General features: G+C 43.1%; 1 protein-coding gene across 2 annotated transcripts in view; it reads right to left on the bottom strand.

Moving 5' to 3' along the window:
• The window catches only part of SLC7A5 (solute carrier family 7 member 5), a 657,550-nt gene that overhangs the window by 67,034 nt on the left and 567,509 nt on the right, over window positions 1-23,007 (bottom strand). For both annotated transcript variants that reach the window (XM_069636161.1, XM_069636164.1), the window contains exon 9: window positions 18,338-18,515. In XM_069636161.1, the coding sequence (XP_069492262.1) occupies window positions 18,338-18,515 (178 nt within the window). The remainder of the gene's footprint in view (window positions 1-18,337; window positions 18,516-23,007) is intronic.

The following is a 23,007-nucleotide window of genomic DNA, read 5'->3' as shown; positions in this document are numbered from 1 at the left end:
AGGCACACACAGGGAGTTTAAACACGCGGCTCCAGCAGCATACTCCCACAGCAAACAGTACTTCAATGTACTTCGCGGTGCGTGCCTCTTGCATTAGTATGGATAACACTAATTATAACTGAAAACAAACACCAGGGGACGACAACTAAGGTGTATATCAGTTGGAAAGCACTAACCGAACAATTGGTAACATAATCACATGATACATAAAAACTATTACTTGACATGCATAAAACAAGTCTGTAGCGGACTAGCCAAGTAAGATTACCTGATATGCGCTAGAAGTGGTTGATAACTGCGAGCACGTCACGAAAGTAGAATGTTCTTGCTTCAGATTCAAGGGATAGTCAAGCAGTTGTAAAGGTAAATTATTGTTTGATAATGAAATGCCAATATTTAAAATTGCCATCTAAGGAGACAGAATACTTTAGTAATGCTATTGAAAAGGCACAATATAGCACAGTTCCCTGTGCCCATATATAGATTTCGTGTGTGGGTTATGAAATCTAAAAAATAATATATTGATAAATGTCATTATTCAAAAAGCTATACACACATATCAATGTTGAAAGTATTACAAATGGGAAACAACACCTAAAATATCAATTAATCCATTCGGCTACCTACACACTACCGCAAGGCCTAAAGCTAAAAACGGACACTTGACTCACCAGTGACGGAATGTGGACGAATAGAGTGGGAATAGCGTTTGCGAGCAATTTTCGTGTCGGTCGCCATTTATTCTTCTTTGTTACCCAAGATGTGGCATACATGTTCGAGGAAAAGTGTCAGCTGCAGATGCAGTATTGATCACCCCGCTTGTCCTGTAAGACTTCTTGGACTCTACTTTCGAGCTCATCCAGTGGATATCCACAATGTCTGACCCATTCTCTTATTCGATCAACAGTTTTCGGGAATACATGCATTGTAGTGCCTTCAGATTTGGCATGGGTCTTCGAAGGGCAACAGCTAATCGAACAGGCAGGCATTTTATAATGAAAATTCTGAAAAGTAAATATCGACATTATTAAACAATCTTGATGAATAAAAATGTGATACAAAAGTAAATGAACCATACAATGTTCAATGCAAAGTTTGTTTTACTTGCCGGAACTATACCAGTTCATCATGTGCGGCTTAGTGTTTGCATAAATTGCAGAAATGTGTAAATGATGTGACTAAACTCTGACTCGTCCCTTGGATGTTCTGTCTTGCACGAGAAGGAAACATGCTTACATTATAGACTAGACCCCCGAAGGATGCAATTCGATGACAATTGACACAGATGAAAATAAATAGATCTATCGATAGCATAACAATTGAAACTCAAGTCAATAGCAATGAGCCAAATGAACATAGCACTATTGGGTACTCTAATAACAAATAGATAGAAATTTAAAAATGACCGAAATATGACTAGGACACATGGCCTTACCTTGACCAACAAACAGTTGGATTCAGCAGGCCTAGCAGTATGTTGCAGGAGAACAGGTAGAAGGCAACAGGTAGCACACTGACGAGTTTACTCGAAGCGGTCACAGATGGCACGACGACGAGCAGATTAGCACAGATCTCAGTGCTTCTCAGGTAGAACGTTCAGGAGTTGACTTGCAAAGCACAAAGATGTTCTCATGAGACATATCAAGTGGTTTATAAAGTATTAGAAACAGGGGTGTGTTTGTGAATGAATGACGTGTGTATGTCGTGGTATTATGTGGTTTGCAGGGGAGCGGCCAGTGTCAGGCTTGGCCTGCCTGGAGACACGGGGTCTTAGGAGGCCATGTGAGCGATTGCTCCTGGGCGTGGGATACCTTTTGAATTGTACATGGTGTTTGGCACCTTGGCCGTTATCGCCCCCGACAGCACACCATGGCAGCGCTCATCCACGGGTGTGAAATACCTTTGATAGGGGATGGGGGTGGATGGATGGTCCAGTGGGCATGCAGACAAGGCACAGGAAGACTGCTGAATGGAGACACACTTATGTGGATTGCAATACAAGATGGGATCTCTCTATCTGCCATTTACCTAGCAGGGTAGCAAAACACAGCGGCAGACGCTCTGAACAGGCAGAGCTCAGTCTCCCACGAGTGGGAACTAGCTCAGGAAGTCCTTCAAGAGATCTTCACCCCTTGGGGAACCCCACAAGTGGATCTGTTTGCGACCATTGTCAACAGGAAGTGCTAACTGTACTGCTCAAGGGAATTGCCCCCGAGAGGAGCTCTAGGAGAAAGCCCTGACATGCTAACGCATCACATAAATAAAGAGTCTGAGACTCATACACAAGAATGACATATTAGGAGCAAAGTGACATCCCGGCAGGAGAGTAAACCAGGAGTAAGAATTAAAGTAACATCCTGGCAGGAAACTAAACCAGGAATAAGAAGTGAACTGACAACCTGGCAGAAGAGTAAACCGGGAGGCCAACAAGAGATTTGGAGCATACAGGTGTCAGGTTTTCTGTGTTGTTTAATTTCTTATGTTATGCTTTAATCGCTTTTTGGATCTGTTCAATCCTTAACGTTCTTTTTTACAGAGAGAAATTGTCCCAATCCAGTATCGGGGAAAGAAGCTGAGAATTGATTGGCCATGAAGGAGCAGCAAGGTGATTGCAGCAACTCCTTTGTCCCTCCATCTACCAGAGTTCTAAACTGCCTTTCATTGTCCTACCTGAAACAGGAAGGTCCTGTTTCTTTATAAATCTGAGCTTAGGCCCAATATTTCCACGAAAGTTTAAGTTAAGCTGATTTTGGTACAGGTCAGGAGAGTAAACGCTGTGGGACAAGACAAGCGGACAATTTGGTGGGAGCGCTGCGCTCTGGTTTCATAGGAAGAGGGACTTTAAGGCAGTCTTCCTATTTTCATGTTTTTCAAGAAGGAATTCAAATGGCAAAGATTGTGCAAGTATTTTAAAAGTAGTTTAGGTATTTAGTTAGTGTTAGTTAGGGAATTCTACTGTGACTGTTCTTGTGCCTGTAAAAGCGTTACTAGAAGCTGCGTATTTTCTGTTGAAAGACTTTTCATCTTTGAAGTTCCAAAATTAGGTTAACGTACTTCAGGATCACCAATCCGAACTGTACTACGTTCTCATTTAAGCTGCGGAAAACGGGATTTCAAAGAGAGTTAATGTGCAGCGGCAACCGTAGTGAAGAAAATGCGGCTTGCGCACGTATGCTTCTTAGGCTCTAAAATAAATGAGAATACGCATGCGCAAGACGGTAGCGTTCATTTATTTGCCTATCTGCGCGCATGCTCTAGTTTCAGAATCATTCCCGTCTCATGCACCTGTAAAATGAGAAAGTGTTTCCTTGCTCACGCATGCGCATGTATAAAGAGAGAGTGTTACCCTGCTTACAGAAGAGCATGTATAATGAGATAGCGTTTCCTTGCTTTGAACGAGCGCATGAAAAGAGTAAGCGTCTCAAGTAACACGCGAGGCAGCCAGAAACAAACAGCCTTGTACTCACACGCAGGGTTTGTAATGTTCAAAATAATTCACAGGAAACGCAACAAACCTTTTGAGCCCTAAAAAAGTTGACTCATTCCAAAATGTCAATTTCATTACCTTTAGTAAGAAAGGAACTCAAGCAAAAATAAAACAGAAACTGAAATTCATAGTTTTCAGGCAGAGGGCGTGCTAGGCAAAGGTGTTTATGGAAAGTTGAAGAAGATCCTTTTTCTTGGACAGTGGGCCTCATTACGAGATGGGGGGTAGCCATGGTGCTAACAGCACCATGGCTGCCTCCCATACCGTGTCCGGTCTCGTTCAATGGGGACTTACCGGTGCAGTCCGACCCTGGCGGGACCGGTAAGTCCCCATTAAACAAACCATTCCCCATTCCCATTGAGCCCCTATAGGGCTCAATGGGAATGGGGAGGGCGCTAATAACAGGCTCGTGAATGGCAAGCCCGTTATTAGCACCCTGGTCCCTTAGCGGGACCCGTAAGGGACGTGTGGTCAGACCACACGTTCCTTACGGTTCCCTCCAATGGACCTCGGAATCGGGCGGTAAGGGATTACTGGCATCGGTCTCCTTACCGGTGCCCGGTATCCCTTACCGCCCGACTCGTACTGACCCCCAATGTTTCTAAGGAAATAAGTCATGGTCGTAAACCACAATTGAAGATTGCACATGTAGTACTTCTGGAGGTGAACCTTGAAGGTGTCAGTCTGCTTGGGTATGGTATACCGCTTTCCATTAATAAAGACTCAACTATTAAGAACAATTTTATAGTCAAGAAACTACATTTTCAGCAAAACTACATGTACTCCCTTTCCTATCCTCCTTTTGATTTCAAGATTAGTAGTTTCAGTTCCAAAGAAATGTCAAATAAAGTAATTCGAGGAGTCAGTGATTAATTCAAAAGAAACTTCAACTTACACGCCTTTCAGATCTCAGGAAGGCAAAACAGGTACACTATTTTTCAAGGGGTGATCAGTGGGGGAAAAGGCAGACAGGAAAGAAATAACACTATCATTTTCTCATCCTCTGCAGGTGCTCAGCTTGTTGGAGAGAGATCGACCTGTGTTCTGTTTTCTATTTTATCCACTTCCCCCTTTCCCTCGGAAGTGTTGAGACTTCTGCTGTTATCTTCAGTAGTCGACTGCACATCTTTGGGGGACCTGTGGGGCTCAGCAGTTTCTGCGGACCAAGATTCAGGACTGGACACAGGGAGGATCCATACCCCTTTCAAGAAATTAACAAGAAAACAACATATATCCTGGCAGGAGAGTACACCAGCAGTTAAAGGTGGAGCAGTGTCAAAGGTTGAACACTGTAAAGAAAATATATGTTTTATAAAGATACAAAAGAAGATTCAAGCCCTATTTGAACTCTGTTAAATTGTGAGAAAAAGACATTTTTGAACTGCCAGAAGAACTCTAGGGGAAGGGAGACCACTTCCCTAGTGGGACACTATTCTTATCTGCACCGTAAACCCTTAAATTGAGAAATTTTGAAACAAGCTTCAACTATATAGCATACCAGAGTATCCCGATACACATTATATTGAGTTTTGAGTGTAAGGGTCAGAATTTCTGGACACTGAATGGAGGATGCTCTTTTTTGTTTAAGCATCCTGGCACAGACGGTCCTTAGTTTTGTAGTGGCAGGGAAACCCCTCTTAGATTTAGGGATAGATAAGACTTTCTCCAACCCTTCGTATTATTTTCTGTAAATAAAAGTCAATAGCAATCAACAAACATGCCATTTTGTCCATACAAATTGTATTTTTAAAATAAATATTTTATATTTAAGCACTACAGACCTCAGGAGTGGGCATTCTCGTGCGATAACTCGCCGAGAGGTCATATGAAACTGAAAAATTAAAAAGGAAAGGCATTCGGTCATGGTGAAAAAATAGGTACAAACAAGCAACTTGTTTGTAATGGTAATTTAATGAACCTAGAACTATTAACAATAAACTTTAAACATGCTGTTTAAACTGCACATGGTCCTCTCTGACTGACTTACACAGATGAATATAATTATTCCTGTGCTGCTTGTCAGTCTGTTTGCACTGAGGTCTAAACCAGAGATTGAAGACTGCATTTCCGAACATTCTTTTTGGCTGAAACGAGGCCTATACTAGAATCCATGTGCTAATAATACTTTTACAGCAATAATAAGTAGATGTGTTCAACAATAGTAATATTATCTTTATAAAAACAATAATAAAGATCATATCAGGAAGTATAATTTTGGAATTAGGAGCTACTCGCCAGCATAGAGCATGAAATGGGGTCAGGGTGTTATGGGGTGAATTTGCTATGTGTAGCACAATAATTCCTCGGGTGAAAAGATAGCACTGAGTGATCAGACATCAAACATCAGATCCAGTGTGAGATGGATTTCCATCGGATGGCATTAATTGCCTAATTTTGCAGTAGTTTTGTCCTGATGAAGAGCTTGGGCAAACAAGGAAAAGGGTTGCAGATATCAAGTCAAGTCGAGAAATGTGGTCAAAAACAGTATCAACATTTTTTATGATTTTATGCTGCTCATTTAGAGTTGAAGCGCATGATTAAGGTGTACTGCATTGGGTTTGTGGCATAACTCATATCAAAGGGAATTGTATAGGAAGACAATGTTTGCATAGAGGTATGTTATTCAAAAATCTAAAAGGATTGTTGGAGATAACCATAAGATGATACTGTTTGTTTGACAATTTATTATAGCATTGCAGCGTTAAATAACGGCTGGTTTGTTTTACCGTGTATAGAGATAATTTCAGACATCTTTTTTGGGGATGCTTATTGCCATGTGTTTGAAAGAAAATAAGTCTTACTTGGGAATTAATGTGACCACTTTAGAATTTGACGAGGTTTAAAGTGGTCACTAAATAACTAAGAGCAGAACACATTTCTGTGGTGGACGTTTTTTGCCAAATAGATAGTCTGGAGGTAGATCAGATATTAAGCACAGATAAAAGGAAGGTGACCGCTGGGGTATTAACTGCACATCCAGTTATGCAATCTACTACATTATTGACACCACTTATGTTGATTAAAGAAATGTAATTGTTCTTGAAATTCTTGGGGAGGAGGTGATAGAGGACTGAAGCCAGAGACATGGCACATTCTTTACTTAATTGTCAGTCAGAAAGCATTTAGTCCTCTGCAACCTTGTTGAAAAAAAAGGCAGTAGATTTATTTTAAAGGAATGGTTTGGTCAAAAATTTGTATTGTCCCTACGGGTCGGCTATGTGTTTTTAAGCCTAAGTCGCTCGATTTTAGAAAAATTTCCTGTGGACCTTACCCGAGTTTTCGTCCATTAAACGCACGCGAAAACAGGCACCAGGGCGCTGCCATTTTGTGATAATCCTATCATTTGCCCCATCGCCCTGGCTGACCTCCTTTTCACAACGCCAAAACACGTCTCGTGTCTACAACCGCTGCAGTTCAGCTAACGACGTGTCGCCATGGAAACGGCAGGAAGCCTCTTTACTCAATAAGTATAAACAGACCGTTTCACAACACACAGCAGCAGATTTTCGATTCTATTCCTCTCTCTGTGTTACTTTGAGTATTCTGTGACTCGTTTCTGTGCTCTGGTCAGCTACCTTCGTTGCTTGTGGCCGTGTGAACAGATACCAGTACCACCGCTATAAATTATTTTCATTTGTTTACCACACAATGGCTACAATAATGCCCTACATGTGCGAGCCCGAGTATACCGAGGAGGAACTAGTGGAAAGGTAAACATTCGAAAAATGATGGGGCTTCAGACGGCAGTTGGCAGGACGATTCAATGGATGAAGACACTGGACCTAGTCGCATGGACCGTGTTTCCACCTGGTGCACATGCAATCGGTGCGAGCTAATGCCAACCGAGGACGAGAACTGCTGCTGCTGTGAAAACTCGAGATGTGTGGCCTACATTTCGGAAGTCGAGCTACAGCCGCAATGCATTACCGAGCTGCCAGACTTCAGGGCAGCCTGCCTCACACGGTCTGTGTTGAGGATAATGATGGTGCTTATGCACGTACTTCGCGCAACTGTTCGTCCTCGTAATCCGAGTAGCGAGTAAGTATACTCTGCTTGTGATGCCACTCCTATTTCATGGTCTTCTACTATATCAAAAATTACATATGCATATCATGTTAATGCATGAAAGTCGTTCAATAGTGTGCAGTCTCTAGATAGAATTTGTCCAAGCAGAATGCCATTAGTTACAAGAATTGTCATTGACAACAAACGTTTAATAAACTTATCTTGTTCATTTAAAAACAGTTTGTATCATTCTTTTTCACAGGTGGTACCGGCTGGTGGCCTATCGTTCCTTTACATGGTGGCTTCACGGGAGGCTTGGACACCGCGTTCGAAGAGTAATACCCGCCTGTGCCGTTCGTGCCATAAGAGAAACTTTCCCGAGTGACAGCTGTCAGTACAGGGGATTTTCCCTCGCTGTGCTGCAACCTGACCTGTACAATGTGTAAAGTCTTGTATTTTTGTGCCATCAAAATAAGATACAAAATAAAACACCACATATATTTCAACAATGGTTGTTTCGATTTTTTAAATGAATGAAGTGTGTCTCCATTCAAGGATAGACGTCAGACTTTACATGCCCAGGCATCAATTTTTTTATCCTCTCTATCTGGAGGGATAGTTGGATAAGCAATTTGTTTTGAAGTAGATGCTGCCTGAATGACTAAACTCTCTGGAGTCGGATGTTTATTCAAATATTCAGGATCCGTTCCAGCTGGTCTATATTTTCTTGGAAAAGTGCTATCTGCAGCAGCAATAGTCTCTGGTTTCTCCCAGTTTTTCTCCACAGTCCTTTGAAGGGCCCTGTGAAAAGGGAGAACAGGATCTTTCTGAGGTCCCTTGACGATTATATCTGTCATGTCATCTTGTTCAAAAATGGGTGATGTATTACCCCAACCCATATATTCAACTACCCTGGTCATAAGACCCCTGTACCCAGCATCTGCATGCTCTGCAGGATCAGGTTTGGCGAACTCTAATTCTGGGGATGTGTCAACTCCACTGGCAGAATGTAGAGTATCACTCATGTCTCTCATTCTAGATTCCTGGTCAATAAGTTCCTCAGGAACTTGTCTTGTACCATAAGTAACTCCCAAAGGAGTAACCTCGTCTTCTTCTGAAGCAGACCCTTCATAAATTGCCGACATAGATTTGAAAAAGTCTGACCTGGGCAAAGGAATGAATCTCCTTTCTTCTTCTTCCATTTGCTTTGAAGGAATTGGCAAATCCTTCGAAGTTGTCGAAGGGGTCTTCGAAGTCTTCGAAGATGACTTCAATAATGGCGTCAGGGATGGACAAGTGCTCGACCCTCGAAGAGTCTTCGACGGTTTTACTTTTTTGGATTCCTCAACGCTCGAAAACCTCCATCATCTTTTTGCGGAATTCTTCCCACTTACTGGGAGAATCCGATTTAGTCGGACATCGAATTTCTTCGGTCTACTCTGAAGAAGAAGATGATGATGAGGGAGATCTATGACTGCTCTTCATTTTTTTCGATGATGACGAAGAGTATCTCGATCTACTCCTAGATCGAGATCTCTTTGAGTGCCTATGGCGATCCGATTCCTTAGAATCAGTCGCTTTCTTTTGTCTTTTTGACGTAGCCTTCTTTGAGGCCTCCCTCCCCACCGACAGTTTACCTCTCCTCTCACAAAGAGCTTTCTCGGTCATAGACTGGCAGGACCCGCAGTCGTCGGTTTAGTGACTGGAACTGAGACACCAGAGACAAATCCGGTGGGGATCGGTGATCGACATCTTAGACCCACAGTCTGCACACTTCTTGAACCCAGTCCTGGGTGTCGAAGGCGTTGAAGATGACGACATTTTCTTCACAGAAAATAGAAGCGCGCCGTACTCGATAGCGAAGCGATCGGAAAAACGGAACTAAAGCAACGGGCGCGGCTTGAGCTATTTATACCATCGGTGACATCGACACGGTACGGAGCCCATCGAGGGACAATCGACGCCACAACCTCGAGAACACAGCGCCCTCTGCCGAGAATTCTTTTTTCCGAAGCAGCGAAGCTGGAGATAACGAATTATCACAAGATGAGGAATACGTGGGAGGACACAATCCATTCGAAGTATAGTTTTTAACGTAAGAAGCCTTAAGGGACAAGAATGTAAAGGCTCAAATGGTGCACATGTCAGAAATGTAAGTACCAAATTTAAAACCCACACAGGAACTTGAAAAGGTATTGGTGGAAAAACATTGTTTAAACCTTTTAGAAATGATATTATTAAAGGTATCTTAAAATACGATATTTCTTCTGAAGAGCGCTTGAAGATAGATAGCGCTGCTACGTATCCTTTTATTGTCTTAACCTGGAGCCCCAGATTAGCTAAATGTAACAGGAAAGATAATACCATTGGAATATCACATTCAAAGGGATCCACATTCTTATCCCTGCACCAGTTACTGAACTAGTTCAAACGACACCGGTACAAAGATTTTGTTGCTGGCCTTCTGACCGAAAGCAAAATCTCCATAACATCATCCGGAAGGTCCCAATCCTTGTATCTCAACCTCTCAGAAGCCATGCGTGAAGGTTGAGTGTGTTTACCTCTGGATGGAGAACGTGACCTCCCTCTTGCGAGAAAAGATCCTCTCTTTTTGGAAGACGTATTGGAGGGCAGATGGACATGTCGAGAAGGTCCGGGTACCACGTTCTCCTGGCCCAATTTCGGGCAATTAGGATCATGGTTTTCCTGAACTTTCTCAACCTCCTGATTACCTGAGGGATCACAGGGACTGGAGGGAACGCATATAGAAGAGGAAACACCCAATCCACTACGAATGCGTCTCCTAGAGCTCCTCTCGGGGGAAATTCCCTTGAGCAGTACAGTTCGCACTTCCTGTTGACAATGGTCGCAAACAGATCCAATTGAGGGGTTCCCCAAAGGTGAAGATCTCTTGAACGACTTCCTGAGCTAGTTCCCACTCATGGGAGACTGAGCTCTGCCTGCTCAGAGCATCTGCCGCTGTGTTTTGCTATCCTGCTAGGTGAATGGCAGATAGATAGATCCCTTCTTGTATTGCCCAGAACCAGAGCTGCATTGCCTTTCTGCACAGTGGCAGGGACCCTACTCCTCCTCTCTTGTTGAGGTAGTACATGGCCACTGTGTTGTCTGTCATTATCAGGACATTCTTTCCCCGTACAGAGGGCAGGAAGGCCTTCAGAGCTAGTCTGATCACCCTCAGCTCTAATAGGTTGATGTGTAGTCTGGACTCCGATGGAGACCAACGACCGCTGATTGTCAACTCGTTGGTGTGAGCTCCCCACCCCATGAGTGAGGCGTCCGTTACTACTGTTATCTCCGGCCATGGTTGCCAAAAAGATTCTCCCTTGAGGATATGTTTCTTGCAAGCCCACCATTGTAGATTCTGTGCTACCCTGGTTGGAACTTGTAAAAGATCTGTCATTTCCCCTGAAAATTGGGACCATTGAGTCCTGAGGGCCCATTGAAGGGAACTCATCCTCAATCTGGCTTCTGGCACCAGAAAAATGCAGGATGCCAGGAGGCCGAGCAACCTGAGAAAATCGATACTGGGCATTATGGAATTTTGTCACCATCTGCAGAATGTGGTGAGCTCTCTCTCCAAGACTGCTCCTATAAACTGGAGCTTCTGTGATGGTATCATGTTTGACTTTTTTAAATTCAGAGAAAACCCTAGTTTGTGAAGGAAGTGGCAAGTCTTGGATAGATGATCCTGGCCTTGTTCTGGAGAACGTGCTCTGATCATAGACATGAATCCCCCCTCTTCTGAAACTCACTGCCACTACTGCCATCAACTTGGTGAAAACTATTGGGGCAAAGGTCAACCCGAATGGCAGAACTCGAAACTGATAGTGAGAGTTTCCAATCGCGAACCTCAGGTACTTTCTGTGCTTGAAATGGATTGGCACATGAAAGTAAGCATCCTGAAGGTCCAATGATACCAACCAGTCTTCAAGTTGGAGAGCCTGAAGGATCTGAGAAAGAGTGACCATCTTGAACTTGTCCTTCCTGAGGAACTTGTTCAAGTTTCTCAAGTCCAAGATGGGTCTCAGTCCTCCGTCCTTTGGAATGAGGAAGTATGGAGAATACCAATCCTTGTTTCTTTCCGCTACAGGTACATGTTTTATTGCACGTTTCTGTAGCAGGGTCAAAACTTCCTGCAACAGGAACGGATCTGGATTTTTGGTAGGGTTGTATTCCGGTGGGTGATTCTGAGGTTTCTTAGAAAGGGAAGGCAGTAACTTTGGGATACTGTTTCCAGTGCCCAAGCATCTGAAGTAATTCCTCACCGTTCTTTCAGATGCTGTGAGATCCTGCCTCCCACTGGGGTCTTGCGAGTCAAAACCTCAGAGTGGTTTTGAGGCAGCTCCAGCAGCAGCTGAAGGGACAGATGCCGCTGCCGGGGCAGATTTAGCGCCTCTTCCTCGCTCCCGAAGAAATTTCCTTTGCCCTCTTTGACTGGCCTGTCCCCTTCCTTTTCCAGTTGAGGAATAATAACGAAAAGCACGACCCCCCCAGGAAGATGAGCCTGCGTAGGGGCGTTGCTGAGGTTGTTTTATTGCGGCACTGAGTGACTTTGCCGCTGCCTTGGAGGTCTGCAGCTTCTCCAAACTTTCATCCGCCTTGCGGCCAAACAACCTTGTGCCGTCAAATGGCATATTAAGACCTCTAGATTGAACATCTGGTGCGAAACCTGACTTCCTTAGCCACACAAATCTGAGTAGCACTGCGCTAGACCCCATGGACCTGCTGATACTGTCAGCAGTGTCCAAACCTGCTTGAAGGCATTCTCCCGAAGTCTCCTTACCATCCTTAATTATGGACAGGAAACCATCACGTTCCTCTCCTTCCGGGATGTGTTATGTGTTGAGCTGCTGCTGACATGCAGTCCCACAGAGTATAATTGAATCTAGCCAGCGTACAAGATACATTGGTGGACTTTAGAGCCATGCTCCCTGATGTTTTTGTTGATGTGGCTGCCTGCACTACCAGATTCTCAGGAGAAGGATGCTTACTCAAATACTCTGGATCAGAGTTACAAGGTCTGTATTTTGCCACATATTTTTTATTCACTGCTGGAATAGATTACGATCTTTCCCAAGCAGCATTTACTCTCCTTTGCAGGGCAATATGAAAGGGAAGTATGGGATCTGGTTGAGGACCTCCTGACAAAATATCTGTCATATCATCATCCTGATATACAGGTGAATTCCTACCCCATCCCATAAACTCTTACTTTATTTATACGTTTTCTGTAACCCAAATCAGCATGTTCTGCTAGATCTGGTCTTTCAAATTTGTATTCAGGGGACATATCTAGTCCACCTGCAGACTGTAAACATTCATACAAGTCCTGCATTTTTGATTCAGGATTGATTAATTCCTCAGGAACTTCTCTTGTACCATATTTTACTCCTGCTGATGAAACTTTAGGTTCATCCTCTTTTTCATCCTCCTCATTTTCTCAGGACATTTCTCCATATACAGCTGACATAGTTTGGAAAAAATCATGTCTGCTTTCTGGGTGAAATACATTCTCAGGAATAGGTTTCAACCCTGTAATTGGTGTTGACGTCGACAGAAGTGTCAATGGCGTCGAAGTCGTGGCCGTTACCTTCGATGTTAGAGGTATTCTTCGATGTTTTCGAAGGCACTACGAATGCTGTCGAAGGAATCTTTGAGGCAGTCGATGTTGTCGAAGGAGCCTTCGAAACACTTGACGCCGTCGAAGAAGAAGTCTTCGAGGTCGTCGATAAAGCACTCAACGTGACTTTTTTCTGCTGGGTCGTCGACCCTTTACACTCGACAGCCTTCGACAGAGGCTTCGAAGATGTTTTCGTCGAAGTCTTTAAAGACGTATCAACGTCTAGAGTCTTTTTCTTCAGGTCTGTCTTTTTAGGTGTCTGGGAAGAGTCCCTAGAAGACACCCTCGACAATTTCTTGTCGGATTTTCTAGTTTTAGACCTTCCTCCGTCACTTCTTTTGTGAGTAGAGGCATGACCTTCAACAGACATTTTTGGGGGGTCTGGGCCGCGTTCTCAACATTTTTTATCATCGACTCTCTAAATGCTTCCCACTTTCTAGGGGAGTCATGTTTATGTTTAGTTGGACAAGAAATAACTTCCTCCGAAGTCGAGGAAGAAGAAGAAGAGGGAGATCGGTGTCGTCTCTTCTTCGCCTTTTTGGACAAAGAAGAAGAGGACTTCCTTGATCTACTCCTCGATTTGGATTTTTTATGGCGTTTTGCCAAAGACTCAAACGAGTCTTTCTTCTCTCTCGAGGAAAACTTTGAGGATTCCTCCCCCACCGCCTCTTTACCTTGTCTTTCTTTCAAGGCCTTGTGGGTCATAGATTGGCACGAACCGCAGTCGTCGATCCGATGTTCGGACCCGAGGCACCATAGACAGTTTACGGTGAGGGTCGGTTAGCAACATTTTTCTTTCGCACCTTAGACATTTCTTAAACCCCGTTTTCGGAGTAGACGGGTTTGAAGAAGAGGACATAATTCGCCATGACTGAAGCGCTGTTTTATTTCGATCCGAAGCAAAGCTAACGGAAAAAAGGAACTGAAGCCAACGGGCGCGCTCGAGGCAATTATACTACGGATGACGTTGTCACTCGACGGAGGCCGCCGAGGGACATCGACGTCGCCGCCTCGAGTGGAGAGCCCTTTGCTGGAGAGAGGAAAATGTTCCAAGGCAAAACCTAAAGGTAAGGATATATCTAAGATGAGGAATACGTGGGAGGACACAATCCATTCGAAATATATATATTAATAGGTAGCAAGAGAGACCGGAAAGGGTAGCAGGGGAGACCAGAGGGGTCGCAGCTGCGACCCCTAGCAACCCACAAATAACGTCCCTGTATTAAAGAGGTGCCTTTTTTTGTTTTGAACTTCTGTGTGAAACCAACTGAGCCCTCCCAGTCTGTTGGCCAGGAATAGTCAAGCATATGCATCTATGAACAATATTAACATAGGAGAATTATAGTAACAGATATCTAACATTTTTCTTCCAATGCATGATGATCATTCTTCCATGTATCCTTTGACACCTTGGAAGGAGTCAGAGATGTTTTTTCATATGACCCAAAGACTTCTGGAGCTGGCTACAGGGTTTTTACTAAAGCCAACCTAAGCAAAACATATGTCAGTATACCAGACACATGGATATAAAGCTCATGAGCATGATCCTCATTTTTTTGGACTAATTAATCTTCCTACTGAGACCCACAGCGAGAAATAAGGAGGGTTATGTGCTGAGTACAACTCTGCCAGACAGAGATGGAAAGAGACTCAACCTGATCGCTGAAAATGTGATTCAGCACAGCTAAACCTACCACACGCATCATCAGTGTGAATAGTACCCCATGGAAAAAACTACAAAGGCTATTAGACCTTTCGCCTAATCTGGAAATAAATGTGTTAAGAATTATGTGAAAAAGGCAAGTCATCTGAAACCAGTACATCCGTAATTAAACGGATTTGGCAGACGTGACAAACCAACATGAGATAGTCAATGGCATTGCTCAATGCCTCTCTTGATCAAGGAAATCATGCATAAAAGTATGCAAGAGTGCACGATAATTCCCCTTGATTCTTTTGTCTCCTTGATTTGGATGCACGTGGATTAAGTTAATTAATACTGAGGTTGAAACTGTTAGCTACTCGAGTCTCAAGCAGTGGAATACTCCACCTATACACATCAGTGGATTCAATCTTCAGGCAGGCGTAGCAGCAGTTGGCGTACTGCTTCGTACCAGTAGTTGCGACTACTGTGATCATGAGGGACTTACAATGTCATCCTGCCATTTTCATTTTATTCTCTTCTCGTCACTTTAGGGGGTTCCTGGAAAGAAGTCTTCATACCGAGCAACCCTTCCTACTAAATGTGCTGTAAAATGGGTATTTTAGAAAAAGTTTTTTCATGGCTTCTCCATTAAGTCAAACAATAAGCAATTCCCCCTTACCCACAATGTCATCAAGGGCAAGCAAATAGGAGGTGGTGTTTCAAAACTGAGTGAAAAATTACAATTTCAACTAGAGGAGCTATTTTTGATATGTCCCCTTTTGGCACATCTATGGATTCAACAAACCAATGCATTTATCACTCCCATGCCCTCCTGTGAACTTTCCCGGGTACTCTGTGATTCTTCTTTCTGTGCTCTATGCACTAAGGGATACCACTCTTCCTCTTTCTACATCGGTAAAGCAGGATGGTCACTAGTGGCTATGTGCCGAATAGGGATGGAGAAGGTATAAAAGGTGCTAGTTGAGAAGGTCCACAGCTAGATGGGTGTGGTACATTTTGTTGTAGTATTCTTACTTCAATTTTTTAACTAGCTGTTTAAGCGAGTTCAAAAAGTTGTGAAAAAATAAATTGAGAAACCCGTTTTGAGGCCAGTTGTTGTTTATCGAGTCTGATCAATAGCAACCTTACACTCTCTCTTCATTGCCAGATTCTTGATGCATCAAAATCATCTTTATATTCTCTTCCACTTAAGTTTTGATTTCATGCACTTGCGAGTAACGCATATATTTCTTGGTATGTTTGTCCGTTTTGTTTCCTGAGTTTCTCTGCCTTTAATGAAATTTCTGTCGCTGAAACTCCCAACAACTAAGGAAAGTTATCTTTGATTTAATAGTTCTTAAGTTGCCATGTTAGGCCAGTGAATTTGAAAAATGTTCTGCTGCCTCCACCTTTTCTCTCTTCTCTGATCTGGATCTCTTCTTAGCAGGGATGTTCTTAGACATTTTAGCCTTCAATATATTTGAGATGGAACACTCAACGAAGTCAGCCTGTCAGGTAGAGTAAGCTAATTTGTTCAACCAACATATCAGGCACATATTCCTGCCCCTCAAAGTTTTAGCATTAAAACCTCAGTAACTATAACTCTCTGGTGTAGAAAAAGCAGTACATGTAGTGTGTAGAAAAAGCATCAAATGTAGTCTGTACATATCTTCAACATAAATGTTGTAAAGTCTATAGAATTTACAATCTTTAAAGATGATTGGACTTATCAGTCTCTGCATCACCTGCTATGGTTGCAGCCGTATCTAAGAAAATATTTAGGGAATACTATAGTGAGTATCCACAGCAGCATGTCTCTGATGGATTACGGACGTGTTTCCCCTGCATGTGGAAATTATTGTAGAATCTGGAAACATCCAATAAACACTCAAATGTGATCGATCAATATTACATGGATCTTGCTATTATTGAATTTACTGTTTTTCCAAATGCAGAAATATCTTCACAAACATCCAATGAAATTAGACAACGGTCTGAGGACTCCCTCTCACATGATGTATTGCTGTAAAGAACCGGAATATGACCTCCAGGTAAGGAGACACTATCACCACCTCATCGCCTCAAGATAAAAGACTCAAAATGTGATGGGTAAGCAACAACGTTTTTAGTATAAAACTAATATGTAACTTTCCAGAGAATTCTTAGCTGATCAACAAAGAATATTCAAAGCAGATGAATTTATGAAAGATCGAAGGCTGGCCAATGTTAAGTTTCTATGCATCCTGTGCTAGCAAGCAACAAAGAGGACTATGTCATATGTGAGCAGTCAACATTTCCTGGCTGTAAGTTCCTAAGAGTTTGCAGAGTAACCATCCTCGTTTTGATCACAAAGTGGATTTGGGTTTTAGTCCACCAAACCCCTACTTGGTTAGCTGCCATGAAGGTGAAAATGGCTCAGTTTCTTTGGCCCATATACATGTATTCATCCCAAGGTGCCAAAGATGGTGCCGGGCTGCTAATGGAGCTAAGATCCTCAGAGGCAATGACAACTACCTAGTACTGGGGTTTTGTCAGGCACAGCCACGTTTCTCTATGCGTGTCACAACAAAGCGAATGGCTCGCAGACTAGAGGCTTCTGAAATGAAAACAAACGCCATCCTGGATACCTTTCGGTACAAGTACATATCCATGTATGTGGCAGGTACAGATGTAGGGGCTTTCCAAACCATTCTGGGCTCCTAGTATAAATCAAGGAACATCAGCCGACCCTCCCCAAGTGCAGTAGGAACTTTCTGAGAATTTCTGCATGAACCAGTATCATGGCCAAGGGTAAGTTAGAACATTCACTTTGAGTGGCCATCGGTATCTGACATCAAACCTCATCATTAGCTTGAATGCTGTACTCCTCTGTATTGGAGGGTCAAAAAGTGAACATTTGGAGCTACAAAACGATGCAAGACAAAAGCTCAACCACAGAAAACTGCAAAACTATTTGAAAGTTAAAAGGTAGGAAAACACCTCATGGAAGAAGCATCGCTTGTGACAAAAAAAGTAAAAAGACTCAAGAAGTGGTCAAGGTCCATGCTCTATTAAAGTTGAAAAAACTTAAGGTGGTCTCTACAGTGCTGCTGTTTCTATGACACCTGAAACTGACTGCAAAACATTTCAAGAGAGAACACTTGGTTGCCCCGAGGACTAACAGCTTGATATTTGATAAGTGTTTCTTTCCAAAAAAAAAATGGCAAACATTTTTGTATTACCTAGTAAAAAGTGTTATTTGGTGACCGCTTTACAAGGAATATTGACAAGATTATAAATCTGTAGAGGACCACTCGCTGGGCAATTGTACCACCACAGAATCATGAGACTAGATTGTAAAAGTTTAAATCAATAAAGTAAAAGCTGCCATCACTAAAAGATGCTTCATGGGTCACAACTGTACCAATACTGCCATTATCGAATAGCCAAGGTGCTGCCTTTATATGGTGCTACCCACAATGCACCAGTATAATTAAACTTGATCTCCTGAAAGACAACATAACAAAATAAATCACAGTGCCTAAACATTTAGAAGCACAGTGGCAGATGTTGTACTTACAAATGGCTTGAAGCACCCATTTGGGTTTATTTTGCCACCAGACTCCAAAATAGTAGACGGGAACGCCAGTTAGAATGATGAAGAAGCCAATACCGCATTCTACTGGTGTCATCCAGAAGGAAACCACGATGAGGAAAAAACAAGCTAGGATGAAGAATATTGGCAAAAGAAGATTCACCTGCAGAAAAAATAAATGCAATAAATAATTGGACATATAAAAGGTAACAAAAAGTGCAACATACACAAAAAATAAAAAAAATGATCCTGCATTTGTTGTAACTTGTAGTGTAGTAAACATACCCATTTTCACTGAAAATTATATTTGATATGAAGTGTATGAAAACATAACCTTTCCTTCAATGTATGTTAAACTTTGATAGGATTTCATTTCAGTATTTATTTGTAAAAAGTACAAATTACTCACAAGTAGTGATCGTTGGGGCCTAGTGCATAGTCCGCCTTCCTGCATACTACTGAGATGTCTCCCATATGGGGGACAGAACCAGAGCATGCTGAATAGCAGCATTTTCTTTTCTTTACTTTACCGTTATTGCTTAAAACCACATCTGGAGCAACAGCATTCTGGTTTGGGGATCGAGCCCTTTTATTAAGCCTTGAGGACGACCTATGGTCGAAACACGTGTCGGCTGACTCTATATGAAGATGTCTAATTAAATTAGAACCTTTACTTCCAACAATACGGATTGAATTTCTCGTGTTCACGAATATTAATTCAGGGTAGAGCGCATTACAGTGTACAATTTCTATTTATTTTAAAACCACATCAGTTACAGCATCACAATCACTTAGCTCATAAATCACTTCCACTAAAATTACCCAATCATCACTTTACCGTAAAGAACAAATAAAAACAGAGTCAGCATTATACAAACAATAACAGCTCCTACAAAAAGGTATTTTTACCACATAGCACTGTTCAGCAGCTTAGCCTTCCTCATATACATTTTTCTAGCCCAAATCAAATAACTTGTAGTAACAATCAGAACCTCTGCATCCGCGGCATCCAGGCAAATTGCCATAGCAACAGCTAGGGACCTGCAGCCATGGTTTAGAAACTAAGGCTTCAGAAAGCGCTTCCTCAAAGGCATTGTGGCCGGACAGAGAAACAAATGGTGTTGTACCGTCTCCTCAGACGCACCACAGAGAATGCATGACGCGGAAACAACATTGTTCCATCTATGACAAAATACAGCAGTCGGCAAAATTCTAAAGCAGAATTTTAAATATAGAGCTCTTTCCCACCTGGGTGAGACATAATCCAGGTATTCTTCACAGCTCGTCTGCGTCTTTATTAGAAGGTATCGACCAGCTGTTCAGAAGCCCTGTATCTTCCCAGGATATCCTCTCGAGCCTTTACCCGTTGCTGCCCTCTTGATCGCTTTCTTTGAAACCAATGTGATCATTGAGGGATTTGACCAATGATCCTCCGAACCCAGCAAGCCCAGATATCTTTTCACATGAGCAGCCCACTTTAAGGAGCCGCTCCCCTGCTGGGACAAAACATCTGTAACTGCGTCTTTGTATTTACGAAGGTGAGGATTAGACCAGAAGTGATCCCAGCAAAGAACCGGACGTAATTTACAGATCATCTCAAACCCCTCTAATCCAGTTTCCAAAAGCACTGGGATATTCGGGACAGCAGTGGGCAACCCAAGGATACTCTTCAAAAATGTTGTCTCAACCACTGCAAGGGACTTGGTTTCCTCATGTCCCCAAAGTTTAGCCCCATACAATGCTGCCTGGCGTGCTTGTGCTCTATAGGCCTCCAGTGAGATCCTCACTGCCCCATTCCCATGTTCATTGGTGAATATAGTGAGGGCCCCACTGTATCTGACCAAGGTAAGATTGGCCTTCTAAACCTGCATTTTCCAACGGCATGATGCCATAACTCTCATACCTAAATAATCGTAAGACTGAACCTGCTCAATTGCACCCCTCTCTACAGAGAGAGATAGTGGCTTCAGCTTCTTCTTAGGGTTAACATTGAAGATCATAGCCTTGGTTTTTGTAATATTCAAAGAGAGCACATTCCTCCTCGAAAAATACACAAAAATCTCCAATTGTTTGTGCACACCCGACAGTGTGAGAGAGAGGAGCACAGCATCGTCTGCAAACAATGCGGGAAACTTGTCGCCTGCTAACGAAGGAGCGTCAGTCTGAGAGGCCAAAAGACTCTCCAGAACTTCATTAATGAAAATGCAGAACAACCTAGGCGTCAACACACATCCCTGCCACACTCCCTTCTGTATATCAATACTACGAGAAGGGTTTCCATTTGGACTCCAGTGGACCATGGCATAGTTCTCCGTATAAAGACTCTGTACTGCTGAAAGCAGAGCCACAGGGATGCCTAGCTCCTCCAGAACCTTCCACAAGCGTGCCCGTGGGATCGTGTCCAAGGCTGTGCGAAGATCCACAAATACAGCATAGACATTAACCTTTCTCAGCATAGAGGATTTTTCACAGATCAAACGCAGTCGGAGCCTTTGGTCTTTCATACTCAGACCCTCACAAAACCCTGTCTGGCGATGATATATTACTCCAGTGCTAAGTACCCCCTCGTCCAGATGGAATAAAAGTGCCCAGGCAAACGTCTTCCCCCCCAGCATCAAGCAAGGAAATGGGTCTAAAGTTAGCGGGGTCATTGCGCACGCCCTTTTTATGTAATGGTACAATTTTGGCCCTGGTCCAAGACCCCGGGACCATGGTACTGGCCGACACTGCATTAAATAACTTGGTCAAATAGGGTACACATATTGAAGACACGTTCCTGTAAAAGTGTATTGGGACTCTATCTGGGCCCTGCGCATTGCCCAGCTTCTGGCACGCCAGCGCACACTCTACCTGGGCCTCCATGCGCATCAGGGGGGGTAGGGGTACAACCGGAGCCAGTACAGAGCAATCACCATCAGTGCACATTTTATTTTCCAAAAAACAAAGAGCAGTACACATTTGAGTCTGAGAGCGTTCCCCTCGTGCATATTTCCTCAATGTGCAAGCTCCCCAATTCACCCTTAAGTCCTTTGAGCAGTGTGGGCACCTAATATCTTGCTAGTGGGGATGGAGGACATGTTTATGGAGGAAAGGGGTCTATAGACTAGGAGTACAGTAGTCACTACAGTGAGTAACTTGTACCTACTCGTATGGCATGTCCCGTTTCCTCCTTACTAATGAGAGATGCAATGCACCTGGACCTATAAATCGGTGTATGGAACCAGCTACTGGCTAAACCAGTTGCACAAAACAGAAATCGGACCCTAAACTGGTTTCCATAGAGCAATTCTTGCAAAAGGCATGAACAGTGGCCCTTGCATATTTCTTCCAGGGGATGAGGCCATTGGAATGCTACTGAAGCTGCTTTAACCCTAGGGTGCCTTTCCTTAGGCAGAGGGATTTTTCGTTGCCTGTAGCACTTCAAAATACAAAATACTGGCCTGCAGACAATGGCAGCTTTGGAAACCTTGAGACCGGGGCAGGAACTCCCGAAGGTAAAAAAAGAGGGGATATGAGGATCAGAAGAGTGTAGACCGCTCAGGTAGAATTTGAGTGCTCTCGCCACATTTAAATTGTCAAGTCTGTGTGTTGCATCAGAAGAGTAGTTTTGGAAGAAAACCGTAAGAGATTTATTGATTCAGGTGGAATGGGGACACAAATCTTAGGTAGAAAGGTAGGATGAGTGAAAAGTAACCATCTTCCTATGGAGTATTCGATAAGGCTCGAAGGCACATAGAGCCTGCAATTCTCTTACCCAGTGAGCCGGGCGATGGCCAGTAAAAAGTCATTCTTCCAGGTGGCAGGAGACATGTCTGCTGAGGCCAGAGGCTCAAAGGGATTATGAGCCAGAGACGATAAAAGTACACTGTAAGGCTAATTTTATAAAAAACCTAATTGCATGCACAGGACTGGCAACGTTTGCTGTTGGGTCCCCTGCAGCAATGTCGTTAGGGGGAATTCTCAGAAATATGCTAATTCCCCTGTACCTTAGAGACCCTGAACACTTTTGCCTGATTTTAGCACTTTTAATTTTTAACCAGGAGAGAGTGAGACCTTTTTCCCACTCTCTCATGTATTTTTCTGTGATTTGAACTCTGTGTTTCTTTCAGTTTTGGAGTCTGACAAACTCCACAGGCATCATCTTTTTACATTGTGGAACACAGCAACTTCAGTGCAGTGGCACAGGGAAGTCTTTCAGATTTCCCAAAGGTTTAATTACCTTCTCTTGGATAAACTACTGTTTCCAAGAGCAGTGAAGTGAAATTGACTTTACTTACATTTGTAATTTTCTAGACCCAGTGCACACTATCTTACAATAGGGTGCTGGAGGGGTTACTTAGTATCCCCATTTTATGTTACCTTTTCTACAATTTATGGCTGGTGGCAGTGGTTTACTTTTAACTACCGTTGTGTGTTTTTACCACAGGCTGTCAAAATGGCCCTGGTCTTTTTTCGTCATTTCTTGCTGGAAAGGTCCTTCTTGAGATTTACTTTGCGCGTCAAACCTTGTTTGGTCCCTTTTTTTGTTTTGTCTTTGGCGGTATACATGAGTGAAGCCCGCCTCTGCCTCCAGAGTGTCTGGCAGGGGCAGGAAGTGAGGGAGGTGCCTGAAACTCCCTGTGCTTAATCCCCTTGGTTACAGGAATGCACCCAAA

Source organism: Ambystoma mexicanum, chromosome 1q (assembly GCF_040938575.1).
Source record: "Ambystoma mexicanum isolate Mex_15411 chromosome 1q, UKY_AmexF1_1, whole genome shotgun sequence".
NCBI lineage: Eukaryota > Metazoa > Chordata > Amphibia > Caudata > Ambystomatidae > Ambystoma > Ambystoma mexicanum.
This window is presented reverse-complemented; position numbering and strand designations above follow the sequence as displayed.